The sequence below is a fragment of the Cebidichthys violaceus genome, unplaced genomic scaffold (assembly GCF_023349555.1).
Source record: "Cebidichthys violaceus isolate CVI_PGR_0920_01 unplaced genomic scaffold, fCebVio1.0.p SCAF_19, whole genome shotgun sequence".
Taxonomy (NCBI): Eukaryota; Metazoa; Chordata; class Actinopteri; order Perciformes; family Stichaeidae; genus Cebidichthys; species Cebidichthys violaceus.
In genome coordinates, this window is record NW_027176361.1 from 383,473 (window position 1) to 404,518 (window position 21,046).

The 21,046-nt window shown below is 35.6% G+C and overlaps 2 protein-coding genes and 1 long non-coding RNA gene across 4 annotated transcripts; 2 read left to right on the top strand and 1 right to left on the bottom strand.

Moving 5' to 3' along the window:
• Positions 1-74: 74 nt before the first annotated feature.
• Positions 75-9,272, bottom strand: LOC137874375 (uncharacterized). Its single transcript, XR_011103299.1, has 3 exons — positions 9,042-9,272; positions 2,357-2,625; positions 75-1,721 (listed from the first exon to the last, which is right to left on the bottom strand). It is a non-coding gene; the product is annotated as an uncharacterized lncRNA (long non-coding RNA).
• Positions 2,509-5,420, top strand: LOC137874373 (mamu class II histocompatibility antigen, DR alpha chain-like). Of its 2 annotated transcripts, none has more exons than XM_068713020.1 (4): positions 2,509-2,593; positions 2,761-2,973; positions 3,990-4,274; positions 4,819-5,420. In XM_068713020.1, the coding sequence occupies exons 1-4, from the start codon at positions 2,530-2,532 to the stop codon at positions 4,938-4,940; spliced, it is 684 nt and encodes a 227-aa protein (XP_068569121.1). In that variant the 5' UTR covers positions 2,509-2,529; the 3' UTR covers positions 4,941-5,420. The 2 variants fall into 2 exon arrangements, with proteins under 2 accessions (XP_068569121.1, XP_068569122.1); XM_068713021.1 differs by having other exon boundaries at positions 2,511-2,593; positions 2,725-2,973.
• Positions 6,809-12,549, top strand: LOC137874371 (H-2 class II histocompatibility antigen, I-E beta chain-like). The gene is made up of 6 exons (XM_068713018.1): positions 6,809-6,891; positions 7,806-8,078; positions 10,154-10,367; positions 11,532-11,599; positions 11,690-11,803; positions 11,993-12,549. The coding sequence occupies exons 1-6, from the start codon at positions 6,837-6,839 to the stop codon at positions 12,016-12,018; spliced, it is 750 nt and encodes a 249-aa protein (XP_068569119.1). The 5' UTR covers positions 6,809-6,836; the 3' UTR covers positions 12,019-12,549.
• Positions 12,550-21,046: the final 8,497 nt, after the last annotated feature.

The window sequence follows — 21,046 nt, forward strand, 5'->3', positions numbered from 1 at the left end:
ACATACACACACACACACACACACACACACAGAAATACACAAGGCGAGTTTATTTGTTCAGCACATTTCAACAACAAGGTAATTCAAAGTGCTTCACATTAAACCATTAAAAGCATCAAAACATAAGACAAAATAAAAGATTTAAAAACATGAAGAACATTGATTGAAACACTAAGAAGCAGTAATAAATATAATACAGTAGTAAAATGCAGTAAATGTATTAATATCTTGAATGTGGTTCAGTTAAAGGCAGCAAACAGAGACGTCTTCAGTCTGGATCTAAAGGAGCTGAGGGTCTCAGCAGACCTGCAGCTTTCTGGGACTTTGTTCCAGATATGTGGAGCAGAAGAACCGAACGCTGCTTCTCCATGTTTAGTTCTGACTCTGGGACAGGAAGTAGACCAGGTCCCAGACCAGCTGAGGGGTCGGGATGGTTCATGAGGTAGATCCCTAAACCATTCAGTGCTTTATAAACCAACAGCAGGACTTTAAAGTCACTTCTTTGTTGGACAGGAAGCCAGTGAAGACCTCAGAACTGGACTGATGTGATCCACTTTCCTGGTCTTAGTGAGGACTGGAGCTGCAGCGTTCTGACTGACTTCTTACAGAGACCTGTGAACACACCGTTACAGTAGTCCAGTCTACTGAAGACAAAGGATGGACACGTTCTTACAAGTCCTGTTGAGACATAAGTCCTCTAGTCCTTGAGATGTTCTTCAGGTGATAGGAGGCTGGTTTATAACACACACACACACACACACACACACACACACACACACACACACACACACACACACACACAGAGACACAGAGACACACACAGAGAGACACACACATACACACACACACACACAGAGACACACACACACACACACACACACACAGAGACACAGAGACACACACAGAGAGACACACACATACACACACACACACACAGAGACACACACACACACACACACACACACGCAGAGAGAGACACACACACACACACACAGAGACACACACACACAGAGACAGACACACACACACACCCTTGATTAATGCAGCTAATGTTTTCTCCTCTTGTGTCGATAAAGTTTATTCAGCTCACTGTATCCTGCAGTGTGACAACACACTTACAACAATAAGACAAATAATAAGTCATTGTTTTCGCTGCACATTTCAAAATAAAGTAACGTACTGAACAGTTTACAGGAGAGAATGTATGACTGAAGAAGAGGAAGAGGAAGATGAAGAAGGGTGAAGCGGTCATGGACGTAGTCTCCTCTACGTCACCCGGAGGTTCGTGAAGAGCTGGACGTTCTCTTCACGTAGAGAACCGTTCTTTACGTGAAGAGAACGTCGCTCCGTCTGAACAGATGTAGTTTCGGTTCTAAAGAACTCATCACCAGACAAACTACGGCGTTCAGTGAAGAAGAGTCCCAGATGTGGACCAGAGGGTGGAGTGGGTCTGATGGACGGAGGCCTAACACTCGGTCAGGACTCGGTCTGAGCCGCTTCTCTCTGCTTCGCCTGGTAACTGATGACTCATCAGCAGCTCTCTTTCTGATTGGCTGCTGACTTGGAAGCGAAAGTAAAGAATGAGACTTTCCACAGACGCTGCTGCTTTCAGGTGCCGCGGGAAACCCCAGACTCCTCGTACTAAGCGACCGCTCCAGCTGAGCCTCAGAGGGAACTGCTGGTTTTACGGAGACGCCTGAAGGCATCGTGTGGTCTGACCGCTGTAAAGGTTTCAGAGAAGAAGAGACGGAAGTCAAAGTGTCTCACTTCATCAAACACGATGTTTTCACTTTAAATCAGAGAAGAAGAAACGTGTCTCATGTTTCAGGGTCATGAAAACATCACATATTAAATGTTAAAGTTACTTCAGTTAAACATTTTTACCTTTTGAGGTTAATATTAAAATACTAAATATTAAAGTTATTTTATTTGAATTACTTTAAATGATTGATGAACATGTGGACGTCTTTAGATATCAACATAAAACGTGTATTTAATGAATGAAGGAGAACTTCATGACATAAAAGTGTCAGAAGATGAGAGGAGAGATGAGCTTTTATTGTGAAACTCTTGAAACAGGAAGCTGTGAGGCAGCAGGTTAATATCTTAAAATCAACACTTTGTAAATAATATATTTAAATCTATCTTCATCTTCCGTTTTAATTTATTAAAAATAATCATCCAGTAAAATATTAATGTTGAAGATTAAACTTTAGTCTGAAATTAAAGACTTTATTTTTAAAAGTCTGACATTTAGCAATAGGTTTTATTTTGAAAAGCCTGCATGAACACAGTATTGATTATTGATTGAGTCGTCTGTTTATTAAAGTTCATGTGAGCAGCAGCCTGGCTCTACCTGGACACTGATGACATCACAACATCTCTGCTCTCTCATTGGCTCGTTGTGAGAAAGAGCTCAGCTGCTGCTGGAGTCTCTGTCAGTCCTCCTCAGACGGGTCCAGGTCTACAGAGTCTCAGACGGGTTCAGGTCTACAGAGTCTCAGACGGGTTCAGGTCTACAGGGAGCTGATGAAGATGATGAAGATGATGGTGGTCCTCGTCCTCTCTGGTGTCCTCTGGGTCTCAGCTGACGGTAAGTTTCATGTTTCAGTTCACTTTAAACCTCTGATGGTTCAAACAAACAGTTTGTTTACAAACAGTCTGAACAACAAACAAACAAACATCATCATCATCATCATCATCTGAACTTTGTTTTCTCTTCAGTTCTTCATGAGGACATTTATATTAGTGGCTGTTCAGACTCTGGTGGAGAGTCCATGTATGGTCTGGATGGTGAAGAGCTTTGGTACGCAGACTTCAAACACAAGAAAGCAGTCGAGCCTCAGCCCCCTTTTGTAGATCACATTACCTACGAAGACGGAACTTATGAACGAGCTGTGGCTAATCTAGAGATCTGCAAACAGAACCTGAAAAATGATCGTAAAGCCTTCAAGGACTTCCCTCTGGAGCGAGGTAAAGACAAACACTTCATACTTCATATATATTATATAATCTATATAATATATATATATATCATATATATATATCATATATATATATATATATATATATATATATATATGATATATATATATATTATATAATCTATATAATATATATATATATCATATATATATATCATATATATATATATATATATATATATATATATATATATATATATATATATATATATATATATATATATTATTTGTAATGTGTCTTCAGCTGTTTAAACTGTTAACATCTGACTGTTGTAAATAAAATTACATAAAAGTATAAAATGTTTCGTTGTTTACTTTAATGTGTTTGTTCATTTATCTGCTGATGTTTGTTTTCTTTTATATTTACACTTTGGACCAAACTTATATTTTAGATATTTATTGTTGATTAAAGGACAAACAGCCAGAGTTCCTCTAAACAACAACAACTAAACTCTCACAGAACAACTTCAACATGATTCTTAAAATACTCTGTTCTCATCAGTGAGTCACGTTGTTTACTAACAGACTGAACAACAACAAACAAACAGTTTGTTTACTAACAGACTGAACAACAACAAACAGTTTGTTTACTAACAGACTGAACAACAACAAACAGTTTGTTTACTAACAGACTGAACAACAAACAGTTTGTTTACCAACAAACTGACCAACAAACAAACAGTTTGTTTACTAACAGACTGAACCACAAACAGTTTGTTTACTAACAGACTGAACAACAAACAAACAGTTTGTTTACTGATGAACTACATATGTTGAACCAGTGAACAGAGTTTAGGAGCTTCTGTATTTATTTGGTTTTCTGGTTAATCCCGTTGTGTGAGAACATGAGAACATGAGAACATGAGAACATGAGAACATTTACACCAAACCAGATGTTAGATGTTCTGTTACTTTAAGTAACCAGAAGAACATTTAGAACCTGAGAATAATCAAACTAACGATTCATCGCTTGAGAACATGTTAATAAGAGTGTGTTCTGTTTAGATCCTCCTTCCAGTCACATGATCTACACCAGAGACAAAGTGGAACCAGGACAGAAGAACTCCCTCATCTGTCATGTGACTGGTTTCTATCCTGCTCCTGTGGAGTTCTCCTGGACAAAGAACCAGGAGAACGTCACTGAAGGAAGCAGCAGCAACGTTCCCTTCGTCAACAAAGACGGAACCTACAACCAGTTCTCCACACTGGAGTTCACCCCACAGCTGGGAGACATCTACGGCTGTACGGTGAAACATCTGGCCCTGGACCAGCCACAGACCAAGTTCTATGGTGAGAGAACTTTATTAACATCTACACAACAAACAAACAAACATTTCTGTCTCCAGATGTGGAGATGAAGCTTCATGTCTCTGTTCTCTGTCTCCAGATGTGGAGATGAAGCTTAATGTCTCTGTTCTCTGTCTCCAGATGTGGAGATGAAGCTTAATGTCTGTTTTATGTCTCCAGATGTGGAGATGAAGCTTCATGTCTCTGTTCTCTGTCTCCAGATGTGGAGATGAAGCTTAATGTCTGTTTTATGTCTCCAGATGTGGAGATGAAGCTTAATGTCTCTGTTTTATGTCTCCAGATTTGGAGATGAAGCTTAATGTCTCTGTTTTATGTCTCCAGATGTGGAGATGAAGCTTAATGTCTCTGTTCTCTGTCTCCAGATGTGGAGGTGAAGCTTAATGTCTCTGTTTTCTGTCTCCAGATATGGAGATGAAGCTTAATGTCTCTGTTCTCTGTCTCCAGATGTGGAGATGAAGCTTAATGTCTCTGTTGTCTGTCTCCAGATGTGGAGGTGAACCTTAATGTCTCTGTTCTCTGTCTCCAGATGTGCAGCAGACTCAGCCCAGCATTGGTCCGGCGGTCTTCTGTGGAGTCGGTCTGACTGTCGGTCTGCTCGGTGTCGCTGCTGGAACCTTCTTCCTCATCAAAGGAAACGAGTGCAGCTGATTGTTTAATGATCGTCTCGTCTTCATCATCTGATCGTCTCGTCTTCATCATCTGATCCAGTTTAATTAATGTTATTTCTGTTTCTCATCTCTCTGATTCTTATTATTGTATGAATCTTAATTATCAGCGTGCTCTTATTTTGAAATAAAGGTAACATGTTCAGAGATATAACCGTGTCTATCATATATATATGTATATATATATATAAATGTATATATATATATATATATATATATATATATATATATATATATATATGTATACATTTCTGATGTAACTTGCTAACTTAATACTTTTGTACTTCAGTAGTTATTTTGATGAGTACTTCTACTTCTCTCTTTTCACAAAGTAACAGTACTTTTCCTTGAGTACGTTTTGTAGCTCCACCCACTTCTGCTGATTCCTGACTTCTTCTTCTGTTGTTTCTTTTCTTGTCAATAAATGTTCTTCTGTATCATTAAACTCTCATTTGATCTGAAACAGTCAAGAATCTTCACGACACACGATTCATAATCACGACCAATTCATAGTAATAACAATAATAATAATGATAATAATATATAATAATAATAATAATAATAATATATAATAATAATAATAATGATAATAATATATAATAATATATAATAATAATAATAATATATAATAATTATAATAATAATAATGATAATATATAATAATAATGATAATAATATATAATAATAATAATAATAATGATAATAATATATAATAATAATAATATAAAAATAATAATATATAATAATAATATATAATAATGATAATAATGATAATATATAATAATAATATATAATAATAATAATAATAATAATAATGATAATCCATTAGTTATAACTCATAAAGCCTTAGTAAAGGTAAAGGTACGTTAAACTGTAGTTTGAGTGTTTATCAGTAACACTTCAGAGCTTCAGTTCTAAATCTGTGATTCTAAAATAAACGTTTTTACCTTCATGTTGATCTCTTCCTCTCATTACTACCAGTTCTGTGCTGAAGTGTCCTTGAGCAAGACACTAAACCACTAACTGCTCCCTAATTTACACAGAGAACAAATGTCTGCTTGTGGGATGAATGAAGTATATCAAATAAAAATAAAATATTTCCATCGATGGAAGAAAATTCATTCATAAAGTTTGTGTGATGTGAGATAATTATATTATTTATTGTTGCATCAGACGGTCCAGTGCTGATTATTATTATTATTATTATTATTATTATTATTATGAGGATAATAATGAGAATGGAGTGTTAGAATACATTATAACTGAGTCTGTGTTCAGTAAACAATAACAATGATGATAATAATAATTCATAAAGTCTCACAAACAGCTGGATGTCAACTTGTTGTTTTATTGAAGATGAATGTTGTCGTCTACAAATAATAAATATAATTGATAAATGATCAATAATTAATAATTAATAATTAATGATTGGACTCTATTCCCACAGATTATCTGATATATTGATCATAAACAACGACACGTCTACATGAAGAATATTTAATATATATATATATATATATAAATATTTATATTTATATATATATATAAATATTTATATTTATATTAATATTTAGAATAATAATACTATTCACAATAATATTTATAACAATAATATTTAGAATAATATTTATGTAAATATTTATAATATTATTTATACCAATAATATTTATAATATATTTATAATATATTCATAATAATATGTATATTAATAATATATTATAGCAGCGTGCCTCCAGTGTCTCTGACAGCAGACTTTGGTCTGACTTGTCTGCCTGGTAACAGGTGATGATGATGATGAAACAGGTCACGTGACTCCTCCTCTCTTTTAACAGCAGCTCTCAGTGATTCTTCGTCAGAGTTTGTTGGTGAACAGAGGAACATGGCTTCATCCTTCATCAGCGTGTCCCTCCTCTTCATCGGCCTCCACACAGCAGGTAGGATCAATACTCTGATTACTGATTAATACTCTGATTACTAATCAATACTCTGATTACTGATCAATACTCTGATTACTGATCAACACTCTGATTACTGATCAATACTCTGATTACTGATCTATACTCTGATTACTAATCAATACTCTGATTACTGATCATTACTCTGATTACTAATCAATACTCTGATTACTGATCAATACTCTGATTACTGATCAACACTCTGATTACTGATCAATACTCTGATTACTGATCTATACTCTGATTACTGATCAACACTCTGATTACTGATTAATACTCTGATTACTTATTAATACTCTGATTACTGATAAATACTCTGATTACTGATCAACACTCTGATTACTGATCAACACTCTGATTACTGATTAATACTCTGATTACTGTTCAATACTCTGATTACTGATCAATACTCTGATTACTGATTAATACTCTGATTACTGATTAATACTCTGATTACTGATCAATAAACTGATTACTGATCAATACTCTGATTACTGATCAATACTCTGATTACTGATTAATACTCTGATTACTGATCAATACTCTGATTACTGATTAATACTCTGATTACTGATTAATACTCTGATTACTGATCAATACTCTGATTACTTATTAATACTCTGATTACTCATCAATACTCTGATTACTGATCAGTACTCTGATTACTTATTAATACTCTGATTACTCATCAATACTCTGATTACTGATCAGTACTCTGATTACTTATTAATACTCTGATTACTCATCAATACTCTGATTACTGATCAATACTCTGATTACTGATAATACTCTGATTACTGATAATACTCTGATTACTGATTAATACTCTGATTACTGATCAGTACTACTGTATTCCTCAGTGATGTTGATCCTGGTTTGTGTTTCTTCTTCAGGTGGATTCATGGAATCCAGAGTGGCTCGTTGTGTCTTTAACTCCACTGATCTGAAGGACATCGAGTTCATCGACTCTTATTATTACAACAAGATAGAGTTCACCAGGTTCAGCAGCAGTGTGGGGAAGTATGTTGGATTCACTGAGCGAGGAGTGAAGGTCGCTGAGTACTGGAACAAGGACACTTCACAACTGGCTGTGGAGAACGCTGAGAAGGAGAGGTACTGTGAACACAACATTAAGATCTGGTACGACAACGTTCTGACTAAGTCAGGTGAGTTTGACTTTATGTTACATCATTATTACTATTATCATTATTATTATTAATATCATTATTATTATTATTATTATTATTATCATCATTATTATTATTATCATTGTTATCATTATTATTATTATTATCATTATTATAATTATAATTATTATTATTATAATTATAATTATTATCATTATTATTATTATTATCATTATTATTATTATCATTATTATTTTACCTCTATTTAAATGAAGTTGTTTAAAGTGATATCATTTATAACATCAGACTAAAGTCTCTGTCACCACCTGGTGGTGAAGCTCTGCTACTACAACTGATACTAATAATACTAGTATTAATACTCTAATGATGTATTTTAATGTTTCACATTCTTCATCACCTCATTAAACGTATTTACTTCACTCAGAATCACATCAACATGTTCAAGAATATTAATAAATGATTTATTAAAACGACCACCAAGAACCTTTAAGAACAACCAAGAACCTTTAAGAACAACCAAGAACCTCCGAGAACCTTTAAGAATCTCTGAGAACCTTTCAGAACCCTTTAGAACCTTTTATAACCTTTAAGAACCTTTAAGAACCTTTTAGAACCTTTCAGAACCCTTTAGAACCTTTTATAACCTTTAAGAACCTTTAAGAACCTTTTAGAACCTTTCAGAACCCTTTAGACTCTGGGGTCCTCCTGCTCCAGTAGGGTCTGATTGTAGTTTCATGAGTTTCTTAAAACTGATGTCAGATTGTTTCTCTATGAAACACAACGACTGATACTTGTACTGCATGTGGTACTACTGGTACTACTGGTATTCTCTCAACCTGTTACCACTCCGACGGCTCATCTGTGTCATGTACGCACAGTATATATATATATATATATATATATATATATATATATATATATATATATCTCTGTCAGACCACCAACCAACAAACAAACAGTTACAAAATCGAGATAACTCACCAGTGAAGCCTCACAGTTTTCCACCCATCGAGAATGTTCCGACAAACACGGTCTTGTTAGATTCCCAAAGGTCCAGACGATCCAATCCAGGAGATATTTAGTCCTAAACACGTTATTAGGTCCATAAATACCCACAGACTGCTGCTGCGTCGTCTCAGACATGTCTAACTATCTATGTCTTTTATAACGTAACTCTGGTTTCCATGTAAACATTGACGGTCTCTGGGTCTCAAAATGGCGGCTGCGCTCTGACCTTTTGATTGACACCTCACTCGACCCAATAGGAGCGTCCAGGTCCTGTCCACGGCCTACAGTAGCCAACGAGAGTCCGCGTTGAGGGAACGGGCCGGCCCCTCTTCTTTGTGTAACGCTCGAGCCGATTACAACCGATCGTTCTGATGACTGACGCTTCTAGAGCCAATGACAGTTAAGAAGTAATGATATGCAGATTCAGGGGTGGATCTACAGTCAGAACGTGGAAGACTCACTGTGACACCACGAGTCAGGAACCCGAGTACTGAGACAAATACAAGTGTGGGTGTAGAGATGTTAGGAAGGATCTCAGAAAATAATCAAATATGAAGTGATTCACAGGAATCTGTGATCAGATGTAAGAAAGATTTAATTTGATTTAAGACTACAAAAAATTATACATTCTAGGTATGTAACCATAGCTACTTTGGGCCGTTAATGCCCTGTCTCAGAAAGCGCCCCTTGTAAAACACAAATAAAGTTTTAAAAAAAAAAAGGAAAAAGAACCCTGTGGTAAATATTCATGTTCTGTGGTGATGTTATCAAGGCTTCATGCTGAGGCTCTATTATATTTTCCTGTTAAAGAGTTCCAGCTGTAGTCATCTGTTAGTAGAAACCTTCTACTTCATTGTGTTCAGACTTACAGTGATTGTGTTGGAGAAACACCTTCAGAGTGTTTCAAAGGAGACCAAAACCAACTGGTTCAAGAACAGTTCTCATTGTACTTTGGTAGGCCTTGGACAGGCGTTTTAGGCGAATGTTACTGGAGTGGAAAGTACTCCTAGTACTAATGAATGTATCTGTGAGCCTAGTATGATTCATCGTATCAATACTCACTTCATCATCATAATGTGTTTCAGCTGAGCCCTACGTATTTCTGAGCAGCGTGACGCCCCCTGGTGGTAAACACTCGTCCATGCTGGTCTGCAGCGTCTTCGACTTCTTCCCCAAGGACATCGTCGTGAGGTGGACCAGAGACGGACATCCAGAGACCGCTGGTGTCACTTCTACCGATGAGCTGGCAGACGGTGATTGGTACTACCAGACCCACTCTCACCTGGAGTACACGCCCAGGTGAGTCCACCTCAGTGACGTGAGGCTCTGACTCTACATGAGTCACATTTACTAACATGTGAACCAATAGAAACGCTTACATCACCATTCAATGACAGCCTGACCATTGACTACTGGTTGTTCTTCATATCAGCATTCTTTACACACACACACACACACACACACACACACACACACACACACACACAAACACACACATTAAGGTACATATTTGATTCCACTGGGAGCGTTTCAGAAGCGGAACATTCGCCACCCGCAAAAATCATGAGATTCCTCAATAATCTGCGTAACAACCAGGATGTATAAAGAGAAGAACAAACACATAAAAGGTTACTTTACCTGTCCGACGATGAACTGATGATGATTTGGTCATAATTCACTGTTTTTTGAGACATTTTTAAGCTTAGATATTGAATCTTTCGTTCTTGTGGTCAAAGCAAAATATAAGAAGAAGAAGAGAAGTGTAGAAGAAGAGAAGTGTAGAAGAAGAAGAGAAGTGTAGAAGAAGAAGAGAAGTGTAGAAGAAGAATAGAAGTGTAGAAGAAGAGCAACGACAGAACAACATGAACCCGTCCCGTGGGCTCTCTCTCGCCCCCTTCAGTGAGTCAGAGGTACTGTTTGCCTCTCTGTGCTTCACTGCAGTTTAATGTCAGATCAGAACACTAAACATGTTCTACACAGACGTGAAATACATTATTCTATGTAAAGAAAGGACATCTAATAAAAGAGTCTACAGATATTACAGTGGTGACAAATAATGAGACAGAAAAAGACTCAACAGTTAGTGAGGATTCACAGTGAGGTGAGGAACAGCTGGTCTCTGTCTCACCTCACTGTCTCCTCTGTTTGAACAGGACATGACATCATTCAGAGGTTCTGATTATAACAATGATTGAAATGATTGGAATCATACAGAAACTACATTTATAGCACAGATCAGTGGAGAAATATTAATATTTATTTTATTTTATCATTATTTGTTTTTTACTTGTCATGATGGCAGGTGAGGCTCTGCCTCCCCTGACCACACGTCCCAGGTCCAGGTCCAGGTCCAGTTAGCTTCAGGTCCAGTTAGGTCCAAGTCCAGTTATCTTCAGGTCCAGGTCCAGGTTCAGGTCCAGTTTTATGAGTGAGAAACCCTGAAGTGTTGGTTTGTGTCAGCAGGTCTGGAGAGAAGATCTCCTGTGTGGTGGAGCACATCAGCCTGAGTAAACCTCTGGTTACCGACTGGGGTAAATACCTGTCTGTCTGCACACCTGTTCACCCGTCTACCTGCCTCTGAACCCGTCTCTCTGCTAACCCGTCTACCTGTCTGTCCTCAGACCCGTCCATGCCCGAGTCTGAGAGAAACAAGATCGCCATCGGAGCCTCGGGACTGATCCTGGGTCTGACCTTATCTCTGGCTGGATTCATCTACTACAAGAGGAAGGCCAGAGGTCAGAACAGGGCTCATTTAGTTCAGTGGTGGTTTAGTTTAGTCCAGACTAAGAGGAGTGGTAGACCAGGTCCAGCAGAGTCTGGAACTAGTTTATTGTGTTGTTTCAGACCAGTTCAGTCTAGTTTGAATGATGAGGTATGTGGGTTTGAGGTTGACCCCGTCCCCTTCTGTTCTTTCTTTAAACCAGGACGGATTCTGGTTCCCAGTAACTGAGCCTGGTCCTGGTCCTGGTTCTGGTCCTGCTGTTTGTCAGACGGAAGGAAAAGCAGCAGCTGCTTGGAACGCTTCGTGTTTTCAGCCGAGCACACTGAGTGCTGCCACCTGCTGGACTAGATCAACACCTGATTCTCTCTTGATCTGGACTCTGATACTCAGCTGGTCTACACCTGATGCAGGACTGGACAGTGCTGGATCAGGTTTAGTCTGGACTCTGGTGTATCACAGCTGGATGTGAACTCTGCTTTGTGTACATGTGATTTGATGCTCTACTGTGTAAAATATGATATATAAATATATATAAAATCTATGTTTATATATAATATATATATTATATATAATATTTTACAGCCACTTCTATCCACAAACTGACTCATAACTGCTTTGAAATCATATATAATCAGATATAATCAGATATAATCAGCTATTTGAATGATTTGGGGCTCGTAGGTTGTGTGATTGTTAGATTCATATATTTTTACTGGAGTGAAACGTTTTCTAACAACAATAAACTTCATAAAACTGTGACTCACTGTGGATTTATTGATGAAATGTAAATACAGAGGAAGTATCTCATCTAGTCCATATATGATGTATAAATACATGATTAGTATGAATCAATGATTGGTATCACAGCGTGTAGAGATGATGATCCACAAAGACTTCAACAACATCAGACAGAATAACTCTGACTAACTGCATGAAGCACCAGTGGGTTTATTCAAGTACTGCATCAAAGTACAATGTTGAGGTACTTGTACTTTACTTGAGTATTTCACTTCACTACAACTGACAGCTGTCGTTACTTTTCATTTTAAGATTTTACATTAAGACATAAAACTAAACATAATTTCACTTCATTATCTTCAGCTCAAGGTTTAAATAATAGAGAGTTTTCTGTTTCAGAAGGTTTCTTCTTCTCTTCCATTGATCTTCTCAGGACCCCTCAGACTCATCTGGTGACCCTCTGGAGGGACCTGACCCTGAGGTTGGGAACCTCTGGACTAAAGTACAGAACTTCATCAGTGACCACGACCTGTGTATTGATCCATCATATTAAACTTATAAAGGGTTAGGGTTATATAGTTCACAGTGTTTTGATAATTCCTCTCTTTCACTCGGCACCTGAAGTAAACATTTGAGTATATTACTGTGTATTAATACTTTTACTAGTTGTACTGTAGAGACATTGGAGTACTTCCTCTACCACTACCAGTACCAACGTTCTCAGTCAGAGACAAGGTGTAGAGGACCCTGAGGCTCCACCCCCTGCTGCTGCACAGAGCTGTGTTCACTTGTTTGTTCTAATATTTAATGATATGTAATTCTGTGCTGCCCTCCCTCTGGTCCTCAGGGAAACACCCACCGAGTGTGAAGCAGATCAGAGGAACGGTTCTAGAGACATGTGAGGAACAAACAGACCATCAGTTAGATACCATTTTCACAATAAGAGCTTTTGATACTTCACTGTTTCCCACACATTGACTTTATTTTGGCGGGCACCAAGTACATTAAGGGTGTAAGTATATATGTCGAGTCATTTTAGTATTTTCTATATTTCTTTAGGACTATTGACGGTCAAAGGTCTCACAAGAACACATTTACATGATATTACCTGATTAAACAGTGTAGATATGCAGGATGAAGAGCTGCTCCTGATGCTCTCAACTGTGAATGTAGAAACGTTCTCTCTTAGAACTGTACCTGGTGACGGGGTGAAGAACACAGATCAAGTATCAGAGAACCAGAACAGCAATGATGGTTCTACACCTGTAGGAGGCAGCAAAGCACCAAACTGTGTCAAGTCTGCTGGAGAGAAGAAGAAGAAGAAGAAGAAGAAGAAGAAGAAGAAGAAGAAGAAGAAGAAGAAGAAGAAGAACGTCAAGTCTCCTCCTCCTAACTTACGTCCTCCTTATTTTATCAGTTATCTTTACTTCCTGTTTTATTTTGATATGTTCTCCTTATTTTATCAGATATCTTTACTTCCGGTTTTATTTTGTTATGTTCTTCTTATTTTATCAGTTATCACTACTTCCTGTTTTATTTTGTTACTCAGCTCTCCTCTTGTTTCAGGTCACTTCCTGTCTCTGAGTGTTTTCCCTCCACTGTGATTGTGTTGCTCCGCCCCCTGATTGTTCTCACCTGTGTCTAATCACCTCCACCTCTTTCTTTGATCCCTCCTGATTTATCTTCTAGTGCACTGATCTTCATCTGATGAGTAAAGACCGACTCCTCATCCTGTGTTGGTCCTTCTAGTGAGTCCTGTTTTTACACCGGTCGTAACAAAGAAGAAGAAGAAGAAGAAGAAGAAGAAGAAGAAGAAGAACCACTCAGTGGTCGGCATGCACATGACGTCACACTGAAATGTTCACCATCTTCCTTAAACTTGTTAAGAGTTTTATTTTATGTTTAATCTAGTTCAACATATTGATTATAGAGCTCATCAATGAAGAGTGAACTTCAGAGATCATATTGATCGGATTGTAATTTTTGTTTGATTGACATTTTTCACTCAACTGCTAACGCTAGCATAGTCGGCTAAGGCTAACATAGTCGGCTAAAGCTAACATACTCGACTGACGTTAACATGCTTGGCTAATGTTAGCATGCTCGGCTGACGCTAACATACTCGGCTGATGCTAACATACTCTGCTAATGCTAACATACTCTGCTAATGCTAACATACTATGCTAACACTAACACACTCTGCTAACGCTAACATACTCTGCTAATGCTAACATACTCTGCTAACGCTAACATACTCTGCTAACGCTAACACACTCTGCTTACGCTAACACACTCTGCTAACGCTAACATACTCTACTAACGCTAACACACTCTGCTAACGCTAACACACTCTGCTAATGCTAACATACTCGGCTAATGCTAACATACTCTACTAATGCTAACACACTCTGCTAACGCTAACACACTCTGCTATAACACTTTGAAGTAGGTACATGCTGTGTGCTGCTCCGTGTCTGGCTAATGTCTGGAGAAGTAAAGTTGTGATGAGTCTGTTCACAGGAAGCTAATCTAAAGTTAGCTTGTAGTTGTGCTACTGTCTGTGCTAACGTTAGCCTGATTGTCATCTTGGTAACATGTGTGTTAAGTCCTCAAGGCTGGATTGGTTGGTTTAGATAATGATGTTACATAATGATGTCTCAATGTCAGTTCTGTTTGATATTCTACAATATGATATATATTAAATAATGCTTTCCTTTGGCCGCCTGTATGTCGGCTCATTATATTAAAGAGGTGACACGTTAACATTATATTAAAGAGGTGACACGTTAATATTATATTAAAGAGGTGACACGTTGACATTATATTAAAGAGGTGACACGTTAATATTATATTAAAGAGGTGACACGTTGACATTATATTAAAGAGGTGACACGTTAATATTATATTAAAGAGGTGACACGTTGACATATTAAAGAGGTGACACGTTAATATTATATTAAAGAGGTGACACGTTAATATTATATTAAAGAGGTGACACGTTGACATTATATTAAAGAGGTGACACGTTAATATTATATTAAAGAGGTGACATGTTGACATTATATTAAAGAGGTGACACGTTATTATATTAAAGAGGTGACACGTTAATATTATATTAAAGAGGTGACACGTTAATATTATATTAAAGTAGTGACACGTTAACATTATATTAAAGAGGTGACACGTTGACATTATATTAAAGAGGTGACACGTTAATATTATATTAAAGAGGTGACACGTTGACATTATATTAAAGAGGTGACACGTTAACATTATATTAAAGAGGTGACACGTTGACATTATATTAAAGAGGTGACACGTTAATATTATATAAAAGAGGTGACACGTTGACATTATATTAAAGAGGTGACGAGGTGACACGTTAATATTATATTAAAGAGGTGACACGTTGACATTATATTAAAGAGGTGACACGTTAATATTATATTAAAGAGGTGACACGTTAATATTATATTAAAGAGGTGACACGTTAACATATTAAAGAGGTGACACGTTAACATATTAAAGAGGTGACACGTTGACATTATATTAAAGAGGTGACACGTTAACATTATATTAAAGAGGTGACACGTTAACATTATATTAAAGAGGTGACACGTTAACATATTAAAGAGGTGACACGTTGACATTATATTAAAGAGGTGACACGTTAATATTATATTAAAGAGGTGACACGTTAACATATTAAAGAGGTGACACGTTGACATTATATTAAAGAGGTGACACGTTAACATATTAAAGAGGTGACACGTTGACATTATATTAAAGAGGTGACACGTTAATATTATATTAAAGAGGTGACACGTTGACATTATATTAAAGAGGTGACACGTTAACATTATATTAAAGAGGTGACACGTTAACATTATATTAAAGAGGTGACACGTTAATATTATATTAAAGAGGTGACACGTTGACATTATATTAAAGAGGTGACACGTTAACATTATATTAAAGAGGTGACACGTTAATATTATATTAAAGAGGTGACACGTTGACATTATATTAAAGAGGTGACACGTTAATATTATATTAAAGAGGTGACACGTTAATATTATATTAAAGAGGTGACACGTTGACATTATATTAAAGAGGTGACACGTTAATATTATATTAAAGAGGTGACACGTTAACATTATATTAAAGAGGTGACACGTTAACATTATATTAAAGAGGTGACACGTTGACATTATATTAAAGAGGTGACACGTTGACATTATATTAAAGAGGTGACACGTTAACATTATATTAAAGAGGTGACACGTTAATATTATATTAAAGAGGTGACACGTTAATATTATATTAAAGAGGTGACACGTTGACATTATATTAAAGAGGTGACACGTTAACATTATATTAAAGAGGTGACACGTTGACATTATGTTAAAGAGGTGACACGTTGACATTATGTTAAAGAGGTGACACGTTGACATTATATTAAAGAGGTGACACGTTGACATTATATTAAAGAGGTGACACGTTGACATTATATTAAAGAGGTGACACGTTAACATTATATTAAAGAGGTGACACGTTGACATTATATTAAAGAGGTGACACGTTGACATTATATTAAAGAGGTGACACGTTGACATTATATTAAAGAGGTGACACGTTAATATTATATAAAAGAGGTGACACGTTGACATTATATTAAAGAGGTGACACGTTAACATTATATTAAAGAGGTGACACGTTAACATTATATTAAAGAGGTGACACGTTAACATATTAAAGAGGTGACACGTTGACATTATATTAAAGAGGTGACACGTTAATATTATATTAAAGAGGTGACACGTTAACATATTAAAGAGGTGACACGTTGACATTATATTAAAGAGGTGACACGTTAATATTATATTAAAGAGGTGACATGTTAATATTATATTAAAGAGGTGACACGTTAACATATTAAAGAGGTGACACGTTAATATTATATTAAAGAGGTGACACGTTAATATTATATTAAAGAAGTGACACGTTAACATTATATTAAAGAGGTGACACGTTGACATTATATTAAAGAGGTGACACGTTGACATTATATTAAAGAGGTGACACGTTGACATTATATTAAAGAGGTGACACGTTAATATTATATTAAAGAGGTGACACGTTGACATTATATTAAAGAGGTGACACGTTGACATTATATTAAAGAGGTGACACGTTGACATTATATTAAAGAGGTGACATGTTAATATTATATTAAAGAGGTGACACGTTGACATATTAAAGAGGTGACACGTTAATATTATATTAAAGAGGTGACACGTTGACATTATATTAAAGAGGTGACACGTTAATATTATATTAAAGAGGTGACACGTTGACATTATATTAAAGAGGTGACACGTTAACATTATATTAAAGAGGTGACACGTTGACATTATATTAAAGAGGTGACACGTTAACATTATATTAAAGAGGTGACACGTTAACATATTAAAGAGGTGACACGTTGACATTATATTAAAGAGGTGACACGTTAATATTATATTAAAGAGGTGACACGTTGACATTATATTAAAGAGGTGACACGTTAATATTATATTAAAGAGGTGACACGTTAACATATTGAAGAGGTGACACGTTGACATTATATTAAAGAGGTGACACGTTAACATTATATTAAAGAGGTGACACGTTGACATATTAAAGAGGTGACACGTTAATATTATATTAAAGAGGTGACACGTTGACATTATATTAAAGAGGTGACACGTTAATATTATATTAAAGAGGTGACACGTTAATATTATATTAAAGAGGTGACACGTTGACATTATATTAAAGAGGTGACACGTTAATATTATATTAAAGAGGTGACACGTTAACATATTAAAGAGGTGACACGTTGACATTATATTAAAGAGGTGACACGTTAACATTATATTAAAGAGGTGACACGTTAACATTATATTAAAGAGGTGACACGTTAACATATTAAAGAGGTGACACGTTGACATTATATTAAAGAGGTGACACGTTAATATTATATTAAAGAGGTGACACGTTAACATATTAAAGAGGTGACACGTTGACATTATATTAAAGAGGTGACACGTTAATATTATATTAAAGAGGTGACATGTTAATATTATATTAAAGAGGTGACACGTTAACATATTAAAGAGGTGACACGTTAATATTATATTAAAGAGGTGACACGTTAATATTATATTAAAGAAGTGACACGTTAACATTATATTAAAGAGGTGACACGTTGACATTATATTAAAGAGGTGACACGTTGACATTATATTAAAGAGGTGACACGTTGACATTATATTAAAGAGGTGACACGTTAATATTATATTAAAGAGGTGACACGTTGACATTATATTAAAGAGGTGACACGTTGACATTATATTAAAGAGGTGACACGTTGACATTATATTAAAGAGGTGACACGTTGACATTATATTAAAGAGGTGACACGTTAATATTATATTAAAGAGGTGACACGTTGACATTATATTAAAGAGGTGACACGTTAACATTATATTAAAGAGGTGACACGTTGACATTATATTAAAGAGGTGACACGTTGACATTATATTAAAGAGGTGACACGTTGACATTATATTAAAGAGGTGACATGTTAATATTATATTAAAGAGGTGACACGTTGACATATTAAAGAGGTGACACGTTAATATTATATTAAAGAGGTGACACGTTGACATTATATTAAAGAGGTGACACGTTAATATTATATTAAAGAGGTGACACGTTGACATTATATTAAAGAGGTGACACGTTAACATTATATTAAAGAGGTGACACGTTGACATTATATTAAAGAGGTGACACGTTAACATTATATTAAAGAGGTGACACGTTAACATTATATTAAAGAGGTGACACGTTGACATTATATTAAAGAGGTGACACGTTAATATTATATTAAAGAGGTGACACGTTGACATTATATTAAAGAGGTGACACGTTAATATTATATTAAAGAGGTGACACGTTAACATATTGAAGAGGTGACACGTTGACATTATATTAAAGAGGTGACACGTTAACATTATATTAAAGAGGTGACACGTTAACATTATATTAAAGAGGTGACACGTTAACATATTAAAGAGGTGACACGTTGACATTATATTAAAGAGGTGACACGTTAATATTATATTAAAGAGGTGACACGTTAACATATTAAAGAGGTGACACGTTGACATTATATTAAAGAGGTGACACGTTAATATTATATTAAAGAGGTGACATGTTAATATTATATTAAAGAGGTGACACGTTAACATATTAAAGAGGTGACACGTTAATATTATATTAAAGAAGTGACACGTTAACATTATATTAAAGAGGTGACACGTTGACATTATATTAAAGAGGTGACACGTTGACATTATATTAAAGAGGTGACACGTTGACATTATATTAAAGAGGTGACACGTTAACATTATATTAAAGAGGTGACACGTTGACATTATATTAAAGAGGTGACACGTTGACATTATATTAAAGAGGTGACACGTTAATATTATATTAAAGAGGTGACACGTTGACATTATATTAAAGAGGTGACACGTTAACATTATATTAAAGAGGTGACACGTTGACATTATATTAAAGAGGTGACACGTTAACATTATATTAAAGAGGTGACACGTTAATATTATATTAAAGAGGTGACACGTTAACATATTAAAGAGGTGACACGTTGACATTATATTAAAGAGGTGACACGTTAATATTATATTAAAGAGGTGACATGTTAATATTATATTAAAGAGGTGACACGTTAACATATTAAAGAGGTGACACGTTAATATTATATTAAAGAGGTGACACGTTAATATTATATTAAAGAAGTGACACGTTAACATTATATTAAAGAGGTGACACGTTGACATTATATTAAAGAGGTGACACGTTGACATTATATTAAAGAGGTGACACGTTGACATTATATTAAAGAGGTGACACGTTAATATTATATTAAAGAGGTGACACGTTGACATTATATTAAAGAGGTGACACGTTGACATTATATTAAAGAGGTGACACGTTGACATTATATTAAAGAGGTGACACGTTGACATTATATTAAAGAGGTGACACGTTAATATTATATTAAAGAGGTGACACGTTGACATTATATTAAAGAGGTGACACGTTAACATTATATTAAAGAGGTGACACGTTGACATTATATTAAAGAGGTGACACGTTAACATTATATTAAAGAGGTGACACGTTAATATTATATTAAAGAGGTGACACGTTAACATTATATTAAAGAGGTGACACGTTGACATTATATTAAAGAGGTGACACGTTAACATTATATTAAAGAGGTGACACGTTAATATTATATTAAAGAGGTGACACGTTGACATTATATTAAAGAGGTGACACGTTAACATTATATTAAAGAGGTGACACGTTGACATTATATTAAAGAGGTGACACGTTAACATTATATTAAAGAGGTGACACGTTGACATTATATTAAAGAGGT

Coding starts and splice junctions, on each gene's coding strand:
- LOC137874373 (XM_068713021.1), top strand. CDS start 2,530: ATGAAGATGATGAAGATGATGGTGGTCCTCGTCCTCTCTGGTGTCCTC. Junction 2,594..2,724: donor CCTCTGGGTCTCAGCTGACG/GTAAGTTTCATG, acceptor TTTTCTCTTCAG/TTCTTCATGAGGACATTTAT. Junction 2,974..3,989: donor GGACTTCCCTCTGGAGCGAG/GTAAAGACAAAC, acceptor TGTTCTGTTTAG/ATCCTCCTTCCAGTCACATG.
- LOC137874371 (XM_068713018.1), top strand. CDS start 6,837: ATGGCTTCATCCTTCATCAGCGTGTCCCTCCTCTTCATCGGCCTCCAC. Junction 8,079..10,153: donor CAACGTTCTGACTAAGTCAG/GTGAGTTTGACT, acceptor AATGTGTTTCAG/CTGAGCCCTACGTATTTCTG. Junction 10,368..11,531: donor CACCTGGAGTACACGCCCAG/GTGAGTCCACCT, acceptor TTGTGTCAGCAG/GTCTGGAGAGAAGATCTCCT.